Below are 21,074 nucleotides of genomic sequence, written 5' to 3'. Positions count from 1 at the left end.
TCTGAAGATGTTCAGTTAATAATTAGATAGATCTGACAAGCTTCAACTCACATTTTTCCCAGTTTTGTACAATAACCTAAATTCTCAATCAGAATAAAACATGAAAATAGTTCACTGGAAATAAGTTGTAATGTAATGCTGTAATGTTATCTGCTGGTTTTTGATGATAAAAAAAAACATCAAATTAAAAGAAACTTCAAATGTCTGAAAATGTGGTTCAGGTTTAAAATGCTCACTTCCTTCTCACAGGCGCCCACGTGTCTTCTCTCTGCTGTTGTGATGCCAGCTTTGACTGATGCGCACAATAAACACAAAAACCACAGAAAGCTCTGCAAGCAACCAGATACATTTAATTAGATAATTGCTTTGTTTCTTTTTCCACCTGGAGACTGAATCGCTGTATTTTTACAGTGCAGGCGGAGAGAAAAGCAGTGAGGAATATGATTCTCTTTGAGCCTGGATGAAGCTGTAATTTCATCCAAAGGAGACAATCAAATATCAGGATTTAAGTCGCGCTGCAGATGAGCTATTCTTGACAGGTGGCGGCAGCAGCCTGAAGGGTCCTCAGTGTCAAGGCATTGTAGTCGAACCCCCATGTGACCATTCACTGATCCATGCTTTAATAACAGCTACAGTGTTTTGGGAGGAAAACCTGTAGCACGGCTGTGTTTACTACATAAGAAAAAGGCCAAAGACAAGCTGAATACTTGCTGTTTGTGAGCATGAATCACACCATAAAAGACACTTTGGAGGCACAGCCTGCACACACTTCTTTTAGATTATAAAACCTGCAGTTGGGGTCTGTAGTGAGGAAGACTGAGATATGCAGCCACATCATTGCTGTTATTATCATTTGGGACTCTATGAAGAGTTAATGATCTTAAAAGGACATGAAAATAGGATCCCAGGTCTCACGGCTATAAAACAAGCCCAAATCATCAGCGCTCCACCACCGTGTTTGACAGCTGGCAGAGGTGCTGCAGTGGGCAAGATGGGCAACTGCTGGGGGCCTCAGGACAGTCTGTGAGGGCCCCCAAGAGCTGACAAACTAAACTCCATCAGCTGCACTGTGCATAGCTCGCAGTGGCAGACCTGACCTGCCTTATGGGACTCCACTCACTCTGTTGCAATTGATCCATGCCCCTCTTTGTACACAATCCTAATGAAAACAACAAAAGCCACTCAATGAAAGTGAAGAGGAGTGAAAAAAAAAAGACAGAGGACATAATTTCATATTTACAACCCACATTTTTTAATTTTCTACTCTAACGAGCACTCAGAGCACTTTCTACTGCAAACCTCATTCACCCACGCGCTCATACAAGTGCTTTTTTCTATGCCTAAGCACTTTTAACCTCACATTCACGCACCAACAGATGTATTGGTGGCAACGCGGGGTTCAGTATCTCACCCAAAGATATTTCGCCATGCAGGCTGGAGGAATCGGGGATTGAACCACCAAACTTGTGATTGGCGGACGACCCCTTCTACCACTGTGGTTGTAGCTCAGGCAAACAATGGTCCAATCATGGACCTGTCCCAACTTCTTTTGAGACGTATTAGTCAAAGTCAAAAATTACCTTATTTTTTCATTAAAATTATGCATTTTCTCACTTTAAACAATATTTTCTATGTTCTATTGCAAAGGTAACAGACTCTAGAGTCGTCACTGACAGCTGGTGTGAGGTGGTTGTGCTGATGCGCTGTGTTCGGTTTTCTCCAAACATTGTGCTGTGCATTATGACCAAACATCACCACTTTGGTCTCTTCTGTCCAAAGGACATTGTTACAGACGTTTTTAGTTTGTTCAGTTTCAGCTTTGCAAACCTAAGCTTTTGCCATGTGTTTTTTTTTTTTTTTTTTTTAGAGAGAAGCTGCTCCAGGAACAGTTGAAGAACAGCTTTTTTTTTTTTTTTACTTCATTACCCTGATGAAGGCCGCAGGCCAAAAAATGTTGGTTAAGTAATAAAGTTGTTCTTCACACTACAACAGTTGCTGGAGCTTTAACTGCTTCAGACTTTATGCCCCTCTCTGAGCACCTTTAAAACAGGTGAAGCTGTGCTGGAAAACCCTTTCTGCAAAGCATCCACGTGCAGCGTAATGAAACTAAAACAAAGGCGCAGATGATGCTACAAAGTCATTTCAGCCAAATAATCCTGCACTGGCTGCGTTACTCATTCAGTAAAAACAAATAGATTAAATCAAAGAGTGTTTCAACACACCAGGCGGACAATCTGGTTTTTTTTAGTGTAATAAATGCTTTATAAACATCTTTACATTCTCAACATATCATCCTGTTACTGTTTAACAGGTGTAGCTTTGTGAAAAAGAACACTGAGTGTCATATCGTAGGCACAACAAGGCACATCATACATTCGTACAGTGAACCGTCTTACGATTGCATTCCAACAAAATCTGCACATAAAGCATGCGATTACACGATTAAAAATCTCTCATTTCTGTCACATACATGATAAAATAAAATAAAATCAGCTTGCATGCAGGAAAACACAATAGTTTGGTGGATGTGCGTTAATACAGCGTTTCAGGTCTTTATGCTTGACCTCAAGCACAGAAACAAAATAAACGTCATATACTTTATAAACCAGTAAAAATAACCCAGTCCTCTGTTGAAATCCTGTTTCTATGATTTCCTTTGCATACTTAATCTCTGAAACAGCAGATATCACTGAAGTGAAATGAATTACAAAAAAAAAGAATAAATAATTATCAAAAAAACATGCACGAGAAGATCCTTGAGCAGTTATGCTGAAGATGGAAACCTGGTCATGTAAACCTCAGTAGTGGAAGTAGTGCAACAGATGGAAAACACAGCAGACCCCAGATCAGCATGAAATACACCAAAATAACTCATCTGGGAGACAAAAAAAACCCCTCAACCTGGCAGCAGAAATGCTTTAACATTAAATGTCACCTGACTTGTGCTTGTAATGTGTTCATATCAGAAACAACGCTAATGCAGTCACTGAGGTTTTCTCTAAAGGTCCCTCCTCTCCTAACAGGAAGTTTCCTGGGGAAAAAAAAAAAATGGCAATTTGGTGCAAAAATAAAATAACAGGTTCTTTTTTTTTTTAAAAAAAAAAAAGAGAGGCTCCATTTAAACGCTACTAAAATATTTATAATTTACACTAAAGGCTTCAGTTGACCTGCAGGGGGCCTCATTTTACAACAGTGATAATGAGTCTCAGATCTATACGTTAAACATGTAGCTACAGGCTGCAGCTGGTTAGCCTGGATTAGCACAAACTGGAAACTGGGAAAACAAATAAAATTTGCCGACTTAAAACTAAACAAAAACCTTTTTAATTTGAGGTTTTACACAAATATAACACAATCTGTTAGGCTTTTCAATTCTCATACAAATACATGAGCTATGTCAGACATATGAATTTCCCTCTGGGATCAATAACGTTATTCTTATTTTAATCTTATTAACTAATATGGACATTGTGCCTCCGCTGAGCCGTACCTTTGGAAACAGACAAACAAGCACTCAGCAATTGAAGGTGTCTGGCAGCATTTAAAACAGGGTAAAGTAGCCACTACAATGACTAACTGTCTGTTTTCTTCATCTTCAGCCTCATGTATCTGTCTCTTCTGGCTAAATTGGCACTTTTTTTTTTGTATTCTGCTTTCTTATCAACCTTTTAGTCATATACAAGTCAACACACAATAAGTAAACAAACATCTAAAACAGGCGCCCTTAAAACTTAAAAATATCTTCCTCAAGCAGCTGCTAAAACCCGTCATATGCTTATTAATCTTCCTTGTTATAAAAGAGGTCGACTATTTCCAGGAAGCTCTCAGTTTTCAAAAATTCAAACCAAATTGCAGTTTTTTGTTTTTTTTTTCTAGGAAACTTCACAGTTACCGAGAAATCACGAATGTGTGAAGTAAAGCACAAAATCTCACATTCCACCTGAAGATGGTAATTACACAACGATCAGTGTTATTGTTACAGAGGAGAGCTCGACACGGAGAACGTCAAAGTATCAAAAGTGCTGAGTAAAAAAAAAAAAAAAAAGGAGTATAAAATGTTGCATGTGCTGTTGGAGGCACCAGATATTAAGACTTGGGACAAAACAGATGAAACAGAAACACACACATCTCAACCTCAATCATTAGATGCCATTTCACCCAAAACACACAGAAGAGTGCTCGATTTGGCCAAATTCATCCGACTGCATGTTTGATTGCAATATTGTCATTCAAATAGCTCCATTATTTATTGATTTTGTCATCACCACCTTTAAAGAGAAGCATAAGCTGAAGGGTGTTTTTTTTTTTTTTCAGACTCCGCCCCCGCTCCGGTCCACCGACACCGGCTCCCTCTTATCCAGAGTCTCCTCGGCAGTTTTCATCAGAATGGCCAGGCGGCTGTCCGACACGTGTCCCTTCTTCACGGCGCTCATCAGCTGTAGAGGGAACAGCAGAGAACAGAGTACGCGGCGTGTAGGACAACACTGGGAAAGGTTAACCTGTCAAAGAGAGGCGAGCTGGTTTCCTCGGGCAGAAATAATTATCTGTGGGACGATGAGAATACCAGCCGCCTGCCACTGAAAGGCTTTAGAGCTCATCTCCACATCCCTGAGTCTGAGGCAGAGAATGAAGCAGCACCATTTTTAGTTTTCGTGTTAAAGCTGAACGAGGTGCGACTGTTTTAATGTGAAAATGAGACCAGCCGGCAGGCCTCACAGAGCTCTGAATCTGACATGAAATCTGCTCCCAGCGGGAATCAAAGAGCAATCACAAGATGCTGCTGTTCTCTGACATGTTCATATGTTTCTCTTACTGTCAACAAGTCGTGTTGACAGTAAGATGTTGTTGATCTGCTGTGATTTTTTCCCCACATAAACATCTCTATGGTTTACAGAAAATGGGCTAAAAAAAGAGAAAATATATCCAAACTCCAAATTTGGACACCCTTTTAAGATTAGCCTTCAAACTTTCCTTAGCATCAGCTGACCCATCCCTTAGTTATGCTGCGTCCTATGATTTACTGAGCACGTCTTTACTCCCCTCACCTTTACTCCCACAGCGTTTGTTTTTTTTCCTGCACTCTTATAGTTTTTAACCCAAGCAGATGTAAATTAAACTGTCCACCATCTATCCTAATAAAATATTTCTTTTTTTTTCATAAGGGTTTAATGAATGTAAGCAATGCATGAATGAATGTAAGTCAAAAGCTTTCTTCCGGCTCATAGGGAACTGCTGGGATTTTACTTTTACTTTTGCAGTTGTTCCTACACTATATAGTGCCTGGAGATGACTAATCCTATTTTTAAAGATATCTATAAAAAAAACAGGATGTGCAGAAGTGGAGCACTATGGCACAGACGAATGAGGCTTTAGTTGTTAGCAGGATACAGTGATTTGTTGACAGTAAGACAAATATCTTATCACTTCTCGGACCTCTTTGTAAGCTCATTTTCGCCTCCCTTTGTTAACCAGAAAACTGAATTAAGTTTTGGGTGAGGAGGCCTCACGAGGGTTAGAGCAGGGTTAGAGTTTGTCGTCTCTAAAAGTGGTCCACATCCAGGTCAGGCGAGCAAAAAACAAACAGACACAGACTTCATCACAAAGCAGACAGCAGCTTTTTTCCACTTTTAGCTTCTTTATCACCCAAAAAAAAATCAGCTGGCTCTCTGAAGACTCGCTCGCAGGTCGCTAACAAAGAGTGTCATCGGCTCTCCTGTAATGACTCTTTTCTGGACTCAAATGAAAAGGTAATTTAGCGGCAGATGGACGTGTGAGCCCCCCGGACACTCCTCGGGCCTCATTACACGAGTCGCTGACAGAGCCTCTCCTCTCTAATTAGCTTCATGTAGCCTGACCTGCTGCTGCTTTAGACTTCACACTCTCAGTTTGCAGCGGCGGATGTTTACTGTTCTCACCTCTCAGGTGAACGAGGGTCCTTTTTTCTTTTCTTTTTTTTTAATGGCAGGATAATTTAAGCACCAGCTTTCTAACGTGTATGAGGAGGAATATGCTGCACTTATCTGGGTAATAATACAGAAAATGACAGGCAAGAAAAGATTAATTGAACCTTTGACTTTTGTGATTTTACTACAGAAACTGGATCTACACACTAAGTTGGAAGCTGGATTTATGACAGTTCCAGGCTCAACGTCACATCTGAGTTGAGATCTGAAACAAAATATAGCAAAAAAAAAAAGAAAAAAAAAAGAAAAAAAGGCTGAATCCATGTGTAATGGATCGTGCTCCCGAGGGCTTCCATTATCCAGCCTTTGTGTCCTCAGTCATGTTTGCTCTGCTGGTTTGAGAAGGGCGGGCACTGACAGAGGTGCATTAATGTTCATCAGCCACACACACACACACACACACACACACACCCTGTAAAGGGTTCAAAATATTAATAAAATATTTTAAGATTTAAATATTTGCAGGAAATCCTGCAGTTGAAATTTGCTCTGTGGACTTCAGGAAGAGCACGGAGATACAACTATATACCAGTTTTTCCATAAAACTACATTTCTTCCAGAAAGCATCATAACTCAATTTACATTATTTCATTTCTAGCTATTTTTTTTTTGCATTGCATGCTAAAATTCAGAAAACCAAAAAATTGAGCTATGATTATATAAAGTATTTCAGTAAACCCGAGTCTGGGTTTGGTGGTGTCTAAATATTTAAGACATGTTTCTTTGGATGATCACCCGCCACTCTATTAGGTACACCTTGCTAATATCAGGTTGAACCCTTTTTGCGTTCAGAAACACTTTAATTCTTCATGGCACAGATTCAGAAAGGTGCTGGAAACATTCCTCTGAGATTTTGGTCCATATTGAGGTGACAGCATCACACAGTTCCACCACATCCCAAAGGTGCTCTACTGGATTGAGATCTGGTGACTGTGGAGGTCACTGGAGTACAGTGAACTGATGTCGAGATGTTTTTCTGAATACCTTGGTTGTAATCAAGTTATGTCTACATGCCTAAATGCATTGAGTTGCTACCAGGTGATTGGATAGATATTTAATTGATAAGGGACAGCTGAGCAGATATACCTAACAAAGTTGCCACCTACAGAATGTACAGTAGTTAAAAAGCTGGTTTAAGCATTTATTGTTACTGTCAACAACTCTTCCTGCTCTATTAACAGATCACACATAACCTTTTTTAAATGTCTGCGATGTGCTTATAAATGCTAAATAAAGACGCTTAAAGTGAAGCACTGCTGATCGTCTCTGTACTCAGTGCCTACCTGCAGGAATTCATCAATTTCGACTTGTCCGTTCTTGTTGAGGTCCACCTCATTAAGGATTTCATGGAGCGCGTTTTCATCAATGTCCACATTGATGCTCTGCAGGGAAGAAAAACAGGACTGTATCAGCAACATGTAACTGTGGATAACAAATCTGTGAAGATGGAGAGAAACTGACCTGTAAAACTCGCTGGACATCAACAGTGGTGATGAATCCTTTACTCTCTTTGTCAAACTTATGGAAACGCTTCTTGTACCTGTCAGACACGCGAGCAGGAAGATTTACAGCAGCAGTGCTAAATGAAGCTTATACACACGTTCAATAAGGAAGATGTGTTTTCACTCTTATGTCTGCGTCCCCCAGCTGCTAGTTTATTCTTTACTTCAACTTTCCCACACTGTCAACCTCAGTGCTGACATCATTGCTCTAGTCCAATCATCTTTCTGCCTGCCTTCTTCAAGCCAGTCAGCCTCCACTCTGCATGCTTTACATCTCACTGCTTACCTGTCATTCTTCCTTGCAGACACATTCATGCAACCCACCTCCTCCCCATCTCCACCTCACCCAAGTCACTCAGTGCGCCATCCAAGCCTCCATCTTTACCTTCACCACGACCCGCGTCTAGACTCCGTGTGTGTGTGTGTGTGTGTGTGTGTGTGTGTGCATGTGTGTGCGTGGTGGTAGTGGTCCTGCCCTAATTCTTATCATCTCTAGGATTCTGTTCCGCTTCAAAGGGCCATCAGAGTCTAATCTCCAAATAGCTTTATTGAATTCTGAGTATCAATAAATCACGTTATATTCCTCCTAATGATCTCTCATTATTGAACTGACAGCTGTATAAGAAAATGTTGTTGTTCCTACAAAATCATAACCAGTACTGCCCCAGGACCAACACTGGAACTGACCAATCCTGGGTTTTTTTTGGTGTCTCAGCTTCGTAAATCAAGGGTCTAATTTAATGGAAACCATGAGTGCTTCCTAAACCTAATCAACCCAACCTGCTAAATGCTGAACATGAATATCCATCCATCCACATCCGCTCATCCTGTTCAGGGTCGCGGGGGGGGGCTGGAGCCTATCCCAGCTTATCCCAGCTTATCCCAGCCTGCGACAGGCAGGGTATACCCTGAACAGGTCGCCAGCCTGTTGCAGGACAAACAACCTTTCACAGTCACATTCACGCACTCAGTCACACCTATGGGCAATTTAGAGTAGCCAGTCAACCTAACCCCAGTAAGTGCATGTCTTTGGAATGTGGGAGGAAACCAGAGTACCCGGAGGAAACCCACGCAAGCACGGGGAGAACATGCAAACTCCACACAGAGAGAGGGAGAGGCCTGGGCCAAGGTGGAATCGAACCCAGACCTTTCAGATATTATTCTAACTGTGAGGCAGGAGTGCTAACCACTGCGCCACCGTGCTGCCTGAACATGAATATTCAGGTAAAATCTATTTATTTACAAGTGCATTAAAACAACAACAAAAAATTCACTATTCACTAAAGGGCTGTAAAGCTAAAAGAATAAAAGCCCAAGTCACACACAGGCCTGGAGACCAGTCAGCGACCCAAACTCACTGTGACCTCCAACGACTGAAATTCATTCCCTAGTGACCGGTGGCTGCCAGGTCTCTATTCCTGTGTAACTAATACAACAATAAAGCACATAAAAAAAATCTGTTTTTTAAAAAAACGTGTGTAAAAGGTTTGGTTTAAAAGACTTTAAAAGATCAAAGTCAGTGAAAACAATGCTAATTGCACCAATTATGTAACTGAAATGGAACATGGGTAAGGATTAGATACTAAAAGAAAAAATGCATTAATGACTGAACCAATCAAATTAATTCTGTGGATGTTTTCAAAAACATTACCTGGCTACTTCATGGTTGTCCAGATTGATCTCAGATGTCTTGGTGATCTGCTCAGAGCGAGACCTGTAGCCCATCTCTTGGTACAGAAACTTCCTCGCTGCTTCGAGCTCCGCCTGGATTAAAGAGAAGTCCCACCACACTGTAATCAGTCATTTTCTCTTTAACCAGAACAAACAGATCCACATTAACACCCTCTGTGATTGGGGTTATGACCTTATTGAGGCGTCTAATGTCTAATTGATGTGACTGCTATGTGTAAAATGGCTAAAACAATACTAAAGACTGAGATTTACCACCAGCTTGCTGCATGTCACTCATATGAGCTGCTGCCTAAAAATCCACAGCTTGGTATAAGTTTACCTGATTAATCAGACATTTTAGTTCTAAATACACCTCAAAACACTCATCCTGGTTTCCCAGAACTGATACCAAAACATCAAACCTCAAGAAAATCTTTCACTGTCAGACTGCAAAGAAAAGCAGCTGAAATCCTCATGGACTGACTGAGCATTCACAGTGGCTGCAAACTCTTTAACTTCCATCCACTCTGGACTTTGGTGCTTAAAATCTCCCAATCATTAGGCAAAGAAAATACCCTTGAGCTAAAGTTTTGTGGTGAAGTTACAAGCTTTTTTCCTTAAGTTTAGAAAACTGGAAAAAAGTCTGAAAGTGTCTCAAAGCTTTTATGAAAAAGTAAACCAGAAACCAGAGCACTGACTTAGTGTATGATTAACCAACTTGTTTACGAGGTCTTCTCCCTCTACTTCTGCTGGTTAACAATAAGGGCCTAAAATAGCTCAGAGCTCAGCTTTCATGCATGCACTGGGCCTCCTCTGGGAAAGAGTAAAGGGTGTGGACTTTTCCATTGTACTCTGATCAAAAATGAATCCCTGCCCCGACTTCAGAAACCCACCAGGGATTAAAGCTTTATGCAGAAAATTAAACATGTGTAATCCCATCAGTGCATCCACTTTAACCTGCAAACATGTACCTCAGGTTGCTAGTGACCCTTTTAGGAATAGGATTAGGTTGTGTTTTAACCACAAGCACACTTTCAGTAGATGATTTGGGCATGTGCATATTATATATGTGCTTTTGGTTAAAAATGTCCAGTGTAAAAATGTTCGTACCGTCCTCTTCTCCTGACTCCAGTCCAGCTCTTTGCCCATGATCTGGACGATACGCGGGAGCGCCTCATCAGCCGCCTGAACGTTTAGGAAGCCCAGGCGAGTTCGCCGGGCGATGACATCAATGGCGGTGCAGGCGTATTCCTTAATCGCATACAGCACCTGAGAAAGAAGAGAAGCTCTTATACACACACACACACACAATCTTTAGACGTGCAACTGGAGTTTTAACCATTCACACGACATCCTCCATTTTACCTCGCTCTCGATGTACGGGAATTCAGACACCAATCTTTTCCCGACGATCGGCCATCTCTGCCCGGTGACCTGAGCCATTTTGGCAACATCAAATGCCTTTCCCCCGTACGTGGAGGCCAGGTGTTGGGCGACCTGTGCCAGAGGAAGATACGAATACACAAGAAAGAAGCACAAACATTTAGTTTATGTTTAAGGCTTTATTTTAAAATCCATGTAAAGGGTCCTGGAACAGCTATTAAGTCCTATTAGTAAGGTATTATTAAGATTATTAACATATGTTAACAAAAGAGAATTAGGAACTTTCACCAAAGGAAAAATCACCAGGACTATGATTGATAAAAGAAATACTAGTTTAAAACCTTTTATTTATTTATTTTTTTTAAACTGTTTCATTCATGAATTATGAGAATCTCAGTCAATATTTTTTCCCTCAGTGTTTTTATTCCTCTTTGGGCATGAAAGGGTTAAAGTAGGGTTTCATTTATACAAGTGTTAGGTACACGAAACAGCCAAAAATAACAGGAAAGTACAAACACACTGAGGTACGACTACTGTACGGTAAAAAAAACGCCTGAACTCTGCACAGACCAGTTGTGCTTTTGTGTTCATTTTAAACTAGCATCATAAACACATTATATGCTAGATTACGCAACATTCAAAATTTAATAGTTTATAGACTGTTTAGGGAGATTGAAACACATTTGATCAACCAATTATGTCACTGTTAATGCTTTTATTAAGATGAATACATTATGCATCAATTAGGATTTTTTTGCATCTACTAGGACAAAGATTCAATAAAATTGCTTTTTTAAAAAAATATAATTTACCCTGAACTGCTTCACTGTAGCCGTGGCATTGTAACTGGTAATTATGATAGCTATTACATCCAAACAATTTTTGCCATCCTTTTCTTGGCTTATATATAAAGTCCATCCACTGATCACATGAGAAGCAGATAACCAACATCAGTATGAGATGAAGATTACCAACACCTCTTGTCTTCACTGGCCAAAACATATTTAAACAGAAACATTAAAATTTAACAGTATTTCAGGCTTCTGCACAACTACTCCCATATTTCTGTTAACGGCATAATGCTGTGCATTTTAAAGAAGGAAGGGGCGGCCACCTTGGCTTAAATATTTCTACATGGAAAGGCGTCAAACGTCTTACTCTAATTTAACAGCAAAAACACTTGGATCCAGTTTATTTTGGAAACCCAAATAAACTGGATTCCTATGATCTCTACTGCAAGATAAAAGTGCATTATGCTGCTAATTTTTATTAATTAATTTATTTTCTGTCATCAATCTATGAGGACAAATGATGACCAGAGTTTAAATAAATAAATTGATAAATCTAAGAATAAATTATAACTACATTAATTAATATATAAATATAAAAGAGAGATATATACATGAATTAGTTTACATACATAAAATAATGTATTTTTCTATTTATAAATTAATGCAATGTGCAAAACTAACTTGAAATATAAAAAATATAAAACATGAATAAATGTACAAATACAGATGCAGTTAAATAAAAATAGTATGCTGAAGAAATAAATATATTAATTTCTATTTCCATGAATAAATGTGTATAATTAATTTTCTTCTGCTAATAAATCTCTTTATGTCCTTTCACTCTGCTGCTTCCACATTATTAAAATTACAGTTTAAAATTGTGTAAATCGCAGCCGCTGGGTATTCAGATGATCGATCTTGCCTCTTCTGAGTTAAACGATAAACGATGGTGCCACTTTGTCAATGGGGCGTCATATGTTTACAGAACACAACAGTCTATTTGTTATTCAGATCGTTGGCCTGCTGATCATGTGAAAGGGCAAATGCTGTCCAAATACCAACAGTGACCTTTTAGGAATATTTCAGAGAACAACCCGAGCCGCCGCCGAAGCCCCTAATGAGGAGTAAGTTTACTGCAGGCACTCGGCGCAGGAGTCCTTTTTCCTCCTGAAACTGTGTTCTATTGCACTTAATGAAAACGAACAGGCTAATTATCAGAAAGACGGTGTGCAGCTGATGTGAGTCAATGTGCCCTTGCTTAATGTCATTGGTAAATTGGACAGCACACAGTGCGTTTTAACGCGTGTCCAGTCTTTTGTGTAGCAGAAATGTCAGCTTTGTTACAGCAGGGGCTTTAATGTCAGCATCTGGTGGAGAAGACACTGAATGTGTCTGAGAGAGCTACCGGTACAGCTCGGGTTGTACATGAGTGTGTCAGCGGGTGTGTCCAGTAGCTACTTATTCCCAAACTTTTCTTGATGAAGTAGTAATCCCACTGATTGCTCTGAAAACAAAGAAAAGTTAAATGCACCTGGCAAACGTGGCTTGAAATATGAACCTTCATTTACCTTTTTGGCACCAGACCTTCACATTAAAGACAGGCATTTATTGCTACACTCACCGGCCACTTTTGTTAGGTAAAGCTTTTTAACTGCTCATTAATGCAAATATCTAATTAGCTAATCACATGGCTGCAATTCAATGCATTTAGGCATGTAGAAATGGTCAAGACGACCTGCTGAAGTTCAAAGTGAGCATCAGAATGGGGAAGAAAGGTGATTTAAGTGACTCTGAACATGGCAGGCTGAGTATTTCAAAAACTGCTGATCTACTGGGATATTTCTACAAAGCCATCTCTAGGGTTTACAGAGAATGGTCTAAAAAAAGAGAAAATATCCAGTGAGCAGCGGTTCTCTGGGTGAAAATGCCTTGTTGAAGTCAGAGGAGAATGGCCAGACTGCTTCAAGCTGATAGGAAGGCAACAGTAACTGAAATAAATGCTTGTTACAACCAAGGTATGCAGAAGGGCATCTCTGAATGAACATCTCAAACCTTGAAGCTGATGGGCTACAAGCGATTACGAGCAAGACGAGAAGTACGCACTTTGCATCCTTCTGAACTGATACAAAGCAGCAAGTTCAGCCTTAGGGCCCAAACTAATTCACAGCCGTGAAAATCGCAGCAGAGTCACGCCCTTCTGTCCCTTGCGTGTTCTTGGCTTGAGACCAGCTAGCTTGTGGGGCCCGAGTTGAACCCGTTTTTCAGCCGAGCACCGAGTGCGTTCGCGGTAGAAAAACCGCTGAATGGTTCAAATACTGGCACCGGCACCCGGTCGGTGGAAAAAGGGCCAGAAAGCACATGTGACGGGCTACAAGACCACACTGGGTGCCACTCCTCTCAGCTAAGAACAGGAAACCGAAGCTATAATTCACACAGACTCACCAAAATTGAACAGAAGATTGGAAAAAGGTGCCTGGTCTGATTCTTGATTTCTGCTGCAACATTCAGAACTTGGCGTAAACAAAGCATGGATCAACAGTTCAGCCTGGTGACCGCAGTGTACCCATCTTCTGATGGCTGCTTCCAGAAGGATAAGATCATGTCGCAAAGTTCAAATCATCTCAAACTGGTTTCTTGAACATGACAGTGAGTTCACTGTACTGGCCTCCACAACCACCAGATCTCAATCCAATAGAGCACCTTTGGGATGTGGTGGAACGGGAGATTCTCATCATGGATGCACAGTCTACAAATCTGCAGCAACTGTGAGATGCTATCATGTCAACATGGACCAAAATCTCTGAGGAATGTTTCCAACACCTTGTTATGTCTGAGGTTCATGTAAGTAAAGGCCAGCCTGAGAGATTATGGCTAACATGTATAAAAGTATCAAACTTGTCAGGTAAGAAGGCTGTGTTTAGGCTGTGTTTTTGGATGTTGCTGGAAGGGACTCATTAACAGGAAAAACAAGAAGGACAGGAAATGAAAAAGAAAGAGCTGCTGATCAGCACCGGTGTTTAAAAATCTAAGCTTTTATAGTAAACAGAACAGTTTTAAGCTTTAATTACATATAGACACGTTTGCCTAAAAAGAAAGGTTTGTATCTTTTGAGGGAAACTGTACAAAATCTATTACATCGGACCTCTTCATCAAATCTCCACCCAGATGTATTAGCATAACACATAAATATCTGACCTCTTTCTCCAGGCCGTAGTCCTGCACCAGGCGGATGTAGAGGGTTGGCGTCCATCCTTTAGCTCCCTCCAACATCAGGCCAACAGTCTTGCAGGAGCCAGCTGGGAGGCCATGTGATTTAATGGTGGCGTCCAGAGTCTCTTCAGCCATAGCCCTGTAGGTGGTCCATTTCCCACCTGAACACATGGAGCTGTGTGTTAAAATCTCTCACAGATAGTTAAGATTGAAATGACCAAATAGATGAAGGCCAGCTCACCAGCGATGGTGACCAGCCCGCTGTCACTGACGCTGACGATGTGGTTCCTGCAGATAGACTGCGTGTCTTTGGAGTTGGGGTCCGTCACAAGGGGGCGAATGCCACTCCACGCTGCCAACACGTCACCTCGGCGCACTGCAGGCACCAAAGGAGGGGGAGAAAGAAAAAAAATTAATAAATCACACCATGCCATGCCATTAAAGAAGGAGCCAAAGGGGAGCATATACAGCACAAATAAATAAATAAACAAAATAAAATCACTGGCCCGAGAATGAATCCCTGAGGGACACCAAGTGTGACAGGATTTGATTTAAGACAGTTAAGAGCAGCCTTTCTGAACACAAACACACTGCTCTATCCAAAAAAGAAGAGAATAGTTTTCCACCATATCAAATGCACCACTGGATGCATTTGTCAGTTATTAATAAAATGTAATTAGAAATCTTTAAAAATGCAGATTCAGGCAAAATGTGATAATCAGCTCTGTGTGAAATATAAAAAATGACTAAGTTCCTCAAACTCATCACAAAGGGCTCCTGTACCTTCTACATCAGGGCTGAGATAGTTGCGGACCTCCCTCAGGATGAAGTTGATATCGTCCTCCCCTGGGATTGGGTGGGCAGTCACGCTGGTGGGGGTATCGGTTGTTCCGGCGATGGTCATGTTCTCCCATGGCAGGAAGAAGATGACACGACCGTCGCTGGTGGCGGGATCGAGCAGGCCCATGTTATCAGGACTGTGGGACAGAAAAAAAAAAGAGGATTTATTATCATTAAATACACTAGTTGTAATAAAAGTAGCAGGAGTATGTGTAGTACTGAGGGAACAAAAACTGAAACAGCAGGAAAAGAAGGCAGAAAAAAAAAACAGGAAATGCTGAAGAAAGGAACAGCACTAAAGGTGAGGAGAGGAGGGACAAACTGAGGGGGAGACAAATGAAGAACACAGATATGGAGGAGGTAGAGGGGAATATGGTGGCGGTTGGAGGGGCGGGGGGATAGCAGCAGGAGGAAGATGAGAATAAGGGAGGACGAGGAAGAAAATTAGGTGGTTGGCATTTCTGTTCAAAGGGCTCGCACTCCCTCGGGTTTCACTCAATAAGCTTAGCTGAACTTTAAAACCTCCGACTTCAACAAAACCACTCTGCTGCTCGGCTATATCTTAACCGGAGAAGATTGTCCTATGCATGTAGGCAGAGGTCAGATAATAGTTTGGCTAGCTTAGTATTTACACACAGGAATGAGAAAACACAGGAACAACTATACACATGTTCATGCATTTGAAAGAATGGGGAAAAAAAACAAAACAGGAACAACTTTGGCCGTTTTTGGCATTATTATGTCAGACCTGTAGTAACCCGGGATGACGATGTGAACACCAGCACTGGGCTGGCAGATGTTTGAGGCCTCCTGGTTGTCCATCTTTCTCAGCGCGTCTGTGAACGGCCCCGTGGCGTTAATCACACACTTGGCCCTCACGTCAAACTCCTGCCCTGTGAAGCCAAGCGAGGGGTCAATAAATCTGATATAAAGAGACATCAAATGAACAAAATCAACAAATTATAACACTGGAAGACCCAGTCGCTGACTTCTTAATGCAAACAGTGGATTCAAATCACAATAAAATCCACATAAGTTTGTCGTTTTTTTTTTTTTTATTTCACACCAACTTTTTACATTAAAATAATGCCTTTTTTATGGACAAGTTTTATAATTTGTCCATTAACAATCTCCCAATATAAGAAGACATAATGTTTATAAAAATAAACTAAAACAATGTTTAAAAACAGCATTTTCTTCACCTAACATTCACGTGCACTTGTGGCAGTGGTGCAGTAATTTCAGTGAGTTTCTCTCCTCTGTTTTCTGTTTCACCACATGTCTATTTTCAAGATTAGGCTTAAAACTTTCCTTGATGATAGAGCTTATAGTTAAGGGCTGGATCAGGTGACCCTGAACCATCCCTTATTTATGCTGCTATAGGCCTAGGCTGCTGAGGGGTTCCCATAATGCACTGTTTCTTTTCTTTCACCTTATTTACTCTGTTTATACCTCACTCTGTATTTATTCATTAATTATTATTAATCTCTGTCTCTCTTCCACAGTGTGTCTTTTGTCCTGTCTCTCTCCCCTCAGCCCCAACCGGTCACGGCAGATGACTGTCCCTCCCTGAGCCTGGTTCTGCTGGAGGTTTCTTCCTGTTAAAAGGGAGTTTTTCCTTCCCACCGTCACCAAATGCTGCTCATAGGGGGTCGTTTTGACTGTTGGGTTTTACCTGCAATGCATAGCACCTTGAGGTGACTGTTTGTTGTGATTTGGCGCTATATAACTAAAATTGAATTGAATTGAATGTGTTTCTTTCAGCATTTATAGCCAGACAATAATTGTTATGAATAATCTGGACTGCAAGAGTTGGACCTGCTGACACCTTTTTATATTTAAATTTTCTGTGGACTGCAATGCACAAATCTCCACAAATATATGCTTTACTCTGCGTCTGATTAGGCAGTACTCTCATAAGGCTAGGAAAGTACTTATATAGTGCTTTTCTACTCTCAATGCACTTTCTTACTACAAGCCTCATTGGTAACACTGTAAAATTGTATGTATAGAATGCTTTGGTCACTTGCAGACTGTCACTAGGAAGACACCAACTTGTCTGCAAACACTTGCCAACTGCTCTCTGATTGGTAGTTAAACTTAAAAAAAGAAAAGAAAAAAAAACACAAACTGGAAATTAAGATCACTCGCTTTTAAAGTAAAAGTTGAAATATGTTTGCTTTGAAGGTGAATGTTCTGTTCTGCTTGCATTTGGTGAGCAGTTGGCGAGTGTTTGCAGACAAGTCTGCATCTTCCATGCACACTGCGGAAGACCAACGCAACCTGCCAACAACCAAAGCAATTTCAGCAACTCCTTTGCAACGATTTCACCTAGGGATTGCTAGCAACCCCCAGGAACCGCTCACCAACAGGTTTTTCATGTCCAGTAGCGGTGGACAATTTTGACCAATGTGCGCATGATATCACACAAGAAACCTGAACAGAGAATGAATGGGTGAGGGGGAAAAAAATAAAATAAAAAAAGCTGTCCACAAAGGAAAAATGATTCAGGAATGATTTGAGGAGCACAGAAACAGAGTTGAGGTGCTGACTTGGCCTCCAAATTTCCCAGATCTCAGTCCAATCAAGCGTGCAGGCCCCACATCGCAACTTACAGGACTTAAAGGATCTGTTGTTGACATCTTTGTGCAGATACCACAGCACACCTTCAGGGGTCTAATGGAGTCCATGCCTCGATGGGGCAGCACAAGATTAAGCAGGTGGTTATAATGTTATGTTTGAGCAATGTACATTTTCATTTTTCTGTCCTCATTTCCAGGCATTATTGATAAATGTATTTAATCCTATTGTTTTAAAAGCCTTTTTAATGTCAGCTCTCAATGCAGACTGATCAAACAGTTTGAAGCAGCACAGCACAGGTTGTTTCCATCCAACCCAGCAGCTTGGCCTTTTAGAAACTATTTTACCCTGTAAAAATATTACTTTGTTTGCTTTCATTTGGCATCTAAAGAGTAACAATCCTGAGATACACTAAAGAAACTCTTTCTTACAAGATTAGAGGAAGTTTAAACCTTCAGGTTCAGGATGATCTTTTTAACCTGTTTTAGGAGAAACTTTAGAGCACCATCTTGCCACCTGTGTCCCTCACCTGTGATGACATCCCTGCAGCGGGCACCACACACCTTCTCCTTGCCGCTCTGTGGGTCTTTTTTCTTTAGCAGGTGAATGACCTCAGTGTAGTTTGCGATGGCGGCACCGTGGCGAGCGGCACTGAGGGCGATGGCAAGGTTCATACGGGCATCATTGTGCTGACCTGAAGAAGGATGGAAAGGAAGCATATGAGCAAGATGGAGGGAGAGATGGAAACAGTAGAACAGACAAAGAGCCTGACAGAAATAAGAGGTCATTTGTGCCTTTTTATAGGCATTTATCTGGATTTCTCATGTGTACAGGAGAATTTGTACCTAGAGGAAATTTTGAGAAATGCGTACAATGCGTATAATACAGAACCCAGCCAATTCAGTGTAAGTGGATTACACCCAAATCTTGGTGTGTGTCTGTGCCAATAAAGGAGCCTCTGCTCTTGCTGGTGGCAGCAGCAGTAACCAAGAAAGCGGGAGAAAAAGCCGCTGCTGCACAGCCGCTCCAACCGATGACGACGACGTTGCTGCTGCTTTGCGCTCTACACTGCCGGGAGAGAAGGTCAGATTTCGAAATGTCACAGGCGTGATTGTTCCAGACGGCATAATTGGAGAAAAGATGTCCCACCTCACCCTCCCCTCCCTTCACCACCCTGGCCCCCAGTCCAAACCCCCCTCCCCCTTCAGAGTGGATGATGGAGGATGGTGAAGAGATGAAAATCAAACATATGCTGCTTCGCACCAGGAAAATACTGTTCCATTTTTGCAGCCTGCAGTAAATACAGGCACCTCTGGTCATTTAAAATATTATAAATGCAACATCTTATTGGTAAATTAGGCTAAATAACACTTTAGGTAAGTGTTTCTAATTGTGCTGAAGCAATAAGCACATTTTAATGGATATCTTATTTTATTTAATCATAGAAAACGATAAAGACAAACATCAGAAACCTCTCTAAGTAACGTCATTTCTCTCTGTTGCGACTAAACAGGACGAGCCGATGCTCAGTGAAGCCAGCGGTAAAAGACACATCACCTGCAGATACAGCTTTATTTACTGTGGCGGAACGAACAAGGACGCCAGGGGCACAAAGCTCCTCACACTCAGCTGGATGCTCAGCATATGTTTGGTTCTCCTTCGTAGCGAAATGGGGAAGACGCAACCTTTAGTGCTGCGGGGGGGGGAGAGAGGGAATCTACCAGCCTGTCAACACATTTCGTTCGGCACCAGTGGAGATGTGAAGGCCTCGGGCAGCACTGCATCCGACCCCTGCATTCTTTAATGTTCTGTTTGGCTTAATCATGCAATCCCTACGTGTTTTCTGAAGAATTACTACTTTACATTTGCACTATTTGTTGCATATTTTGCAGTACACTTGGACACTGGTTAATTAAATTCTCAACATATACAGTACCAGTCAAAGATTTGGACATAGCTTCTAAATTCAGTGGTTTTACATTATTTAAAAATTGTCTGTATTGGAGATCAATACTAAAGTAATCCAAACTATGAAGAAATACATGTGGAATTATTCAGTAAATAAAAAAGTGTTAAACAAACCAGAATATGTTTTATATTTTAGATTTTTTATAGTAGGCACCTCTTGCTTAGATGACACATCTTGGCATTTTCTCAGTCAGCTTCATGAGGTAGTCGCCTGGAATGGCTTTCAGTTAACAGCTGTGTCTTGTCAAGAGTTAACTGCTTGAATTTCTTGCCCTCTTAATGTGTTTGAGACCATCAGTTGTGTCGTGAAGAGGTAGAGTTGGTATCCAGTGAATGGCCCTATTTGGGTAATGTTCTAATTCATATTATGGCAAAAACTACTCAGGTAAGTACAGAAAAACAACAGTTCATCATCACATTAAGAAATGAAGGTCAGTACTTTTAAAGTATCCTCAAGTGCAGTCGCAAAGACCATCAAACGTTATGATGAAAATAGGTAATCATTTAAGTCATCTTTAATGACTTTTAAAAAGAACTAGGGGAACAATTTTGAATTTATTTCAAGTTTTCTCCTATCCACATAGGCTCAAATTATATATATATATATATATATATATATATATATATATATATATATATATATATATATATATATATATATATATATATATATATATAACTAATATTTGGTTAAATGTCTCTTGGCAAGTTGCACCTCTACCAGGTGCTTCTGGTGGCCATCATCAAGCTAATTCTGGCTGGACAGTTGACCACTCTTCCTAGCAGAATTGGTAGAGTTTATTTAACTTGGTTGGTTTCCTGGCACAAACCCATCTTTTAAGAATAGTCCTAAATTTTTCAATAGGGTTGAGGATGGGGCTTTGGGAAGGTCATTCCAGAAGCTTAATGTTAGCCTACAAAACCAGTACTGATGTATGTTTAGGATCATTTGCCCATTGGCAACAAAACAGCCCCAGAGCATGATGCTACCACCACCATGCTTGACAGCTGGTTCAGTGTTCTTCAGTTTGAAAGCCTCACCTTTAATCCTCCAAAGATACCTCTTGTCATTGTGGCCACATAGCTTAATCTTTGTCGGATCTGACAATAAAACGTCTCTCAAAAAGGCATCTGACTCATATATGTGGGCAGCTGCAAATTTCTTG

The 21,074-nt window shown here is 40.8% G+C and overlaps 1 protein-coding gene across 5 annotated transcripts in view; it reads right to left on the bottom strand.

Annotated features, from left to right (window-relative positions):
• Positions 1–2,283: 2,283 nt before the first annotated feature.
• Positions 2,284–21,074, bottom strand: part of gpd2 (glycerol-3-phosphate dehydrogenase 2 (mitochondrial)) — a 33,857-nt gene continuing 15,066 nt past the window's right edge. For 4 of the 5 annotated variants that reach the window (XM_030748173.1, XM_030748200.1, XM_030748190.1 and 1 more), the window contains 11 exons: positions 18,470–18,634; positions 16,109–16,253; positions 15,304–15,497; positions 14,762–14,896; positions 14,506–14,681; positions 10,502–10,633; positions 10,247–10,405; positions 9,117–9,229; positions 7,425–7,503; positions 7,247–7,345; positions 3,309–4,436 (listed from right to left, as the gene is read on the bottom strand). In XM_030748173.1, the coding sequence (XP_030604033.1) occupies positions 4,311–4,436; positions 7,247–7,345; positions 7,425–7,503; positions 9,117–9,229; positions 10,247–10,405; positions 10,502–10,633; positions 14,506–14,681; positions 14,762–14,896; positions 15,304–15,497; positions 16,109–16,253; positions 18,470–18,634 (1,523 nt within the window). In that variant the 3' untranslated portion in view covers positions 3,309–4,310. Of the gene's footprint in view, positions 3,032–3,308; positions 4,437–7,246; positions 7,346–7,424; positions 7,504–9,116; positions 9,230–10,246; positions 10,406–10,501; positions 10,634–14,505; positions 14,682–14,761; positions 14,897–15,303; positions 15,498–16,108; positions 16,254–18,469; positions 18,635–21,074 lie in introns of those variants that run through there. The other variant, XM_030748182.1, reaches the window with a different exon arrangement.

The sequence above is a fragment of the Archocentrus centrarchus genome, chromosome 2, assembly GCF_007364275.1.
Source record: "Archocentrus centrarchus isolate MPI-CPG fArcCen1 chromosome 2, fArcCen1, whole genome shotgun sequence".
In the NCBI taxonomy this organism is placed as follows: Eukaryota; Metazoa; Chordata; class Actinopteri; order Cichliformes; family Cichlidae; genus Archocentrus; species Archocentrus centrarchus.
The sequence above is the reverse complement of the archived record's forward strand: the minus strand, read 5'-3'. Positions and strand labels throughout refer to the sequence as shown.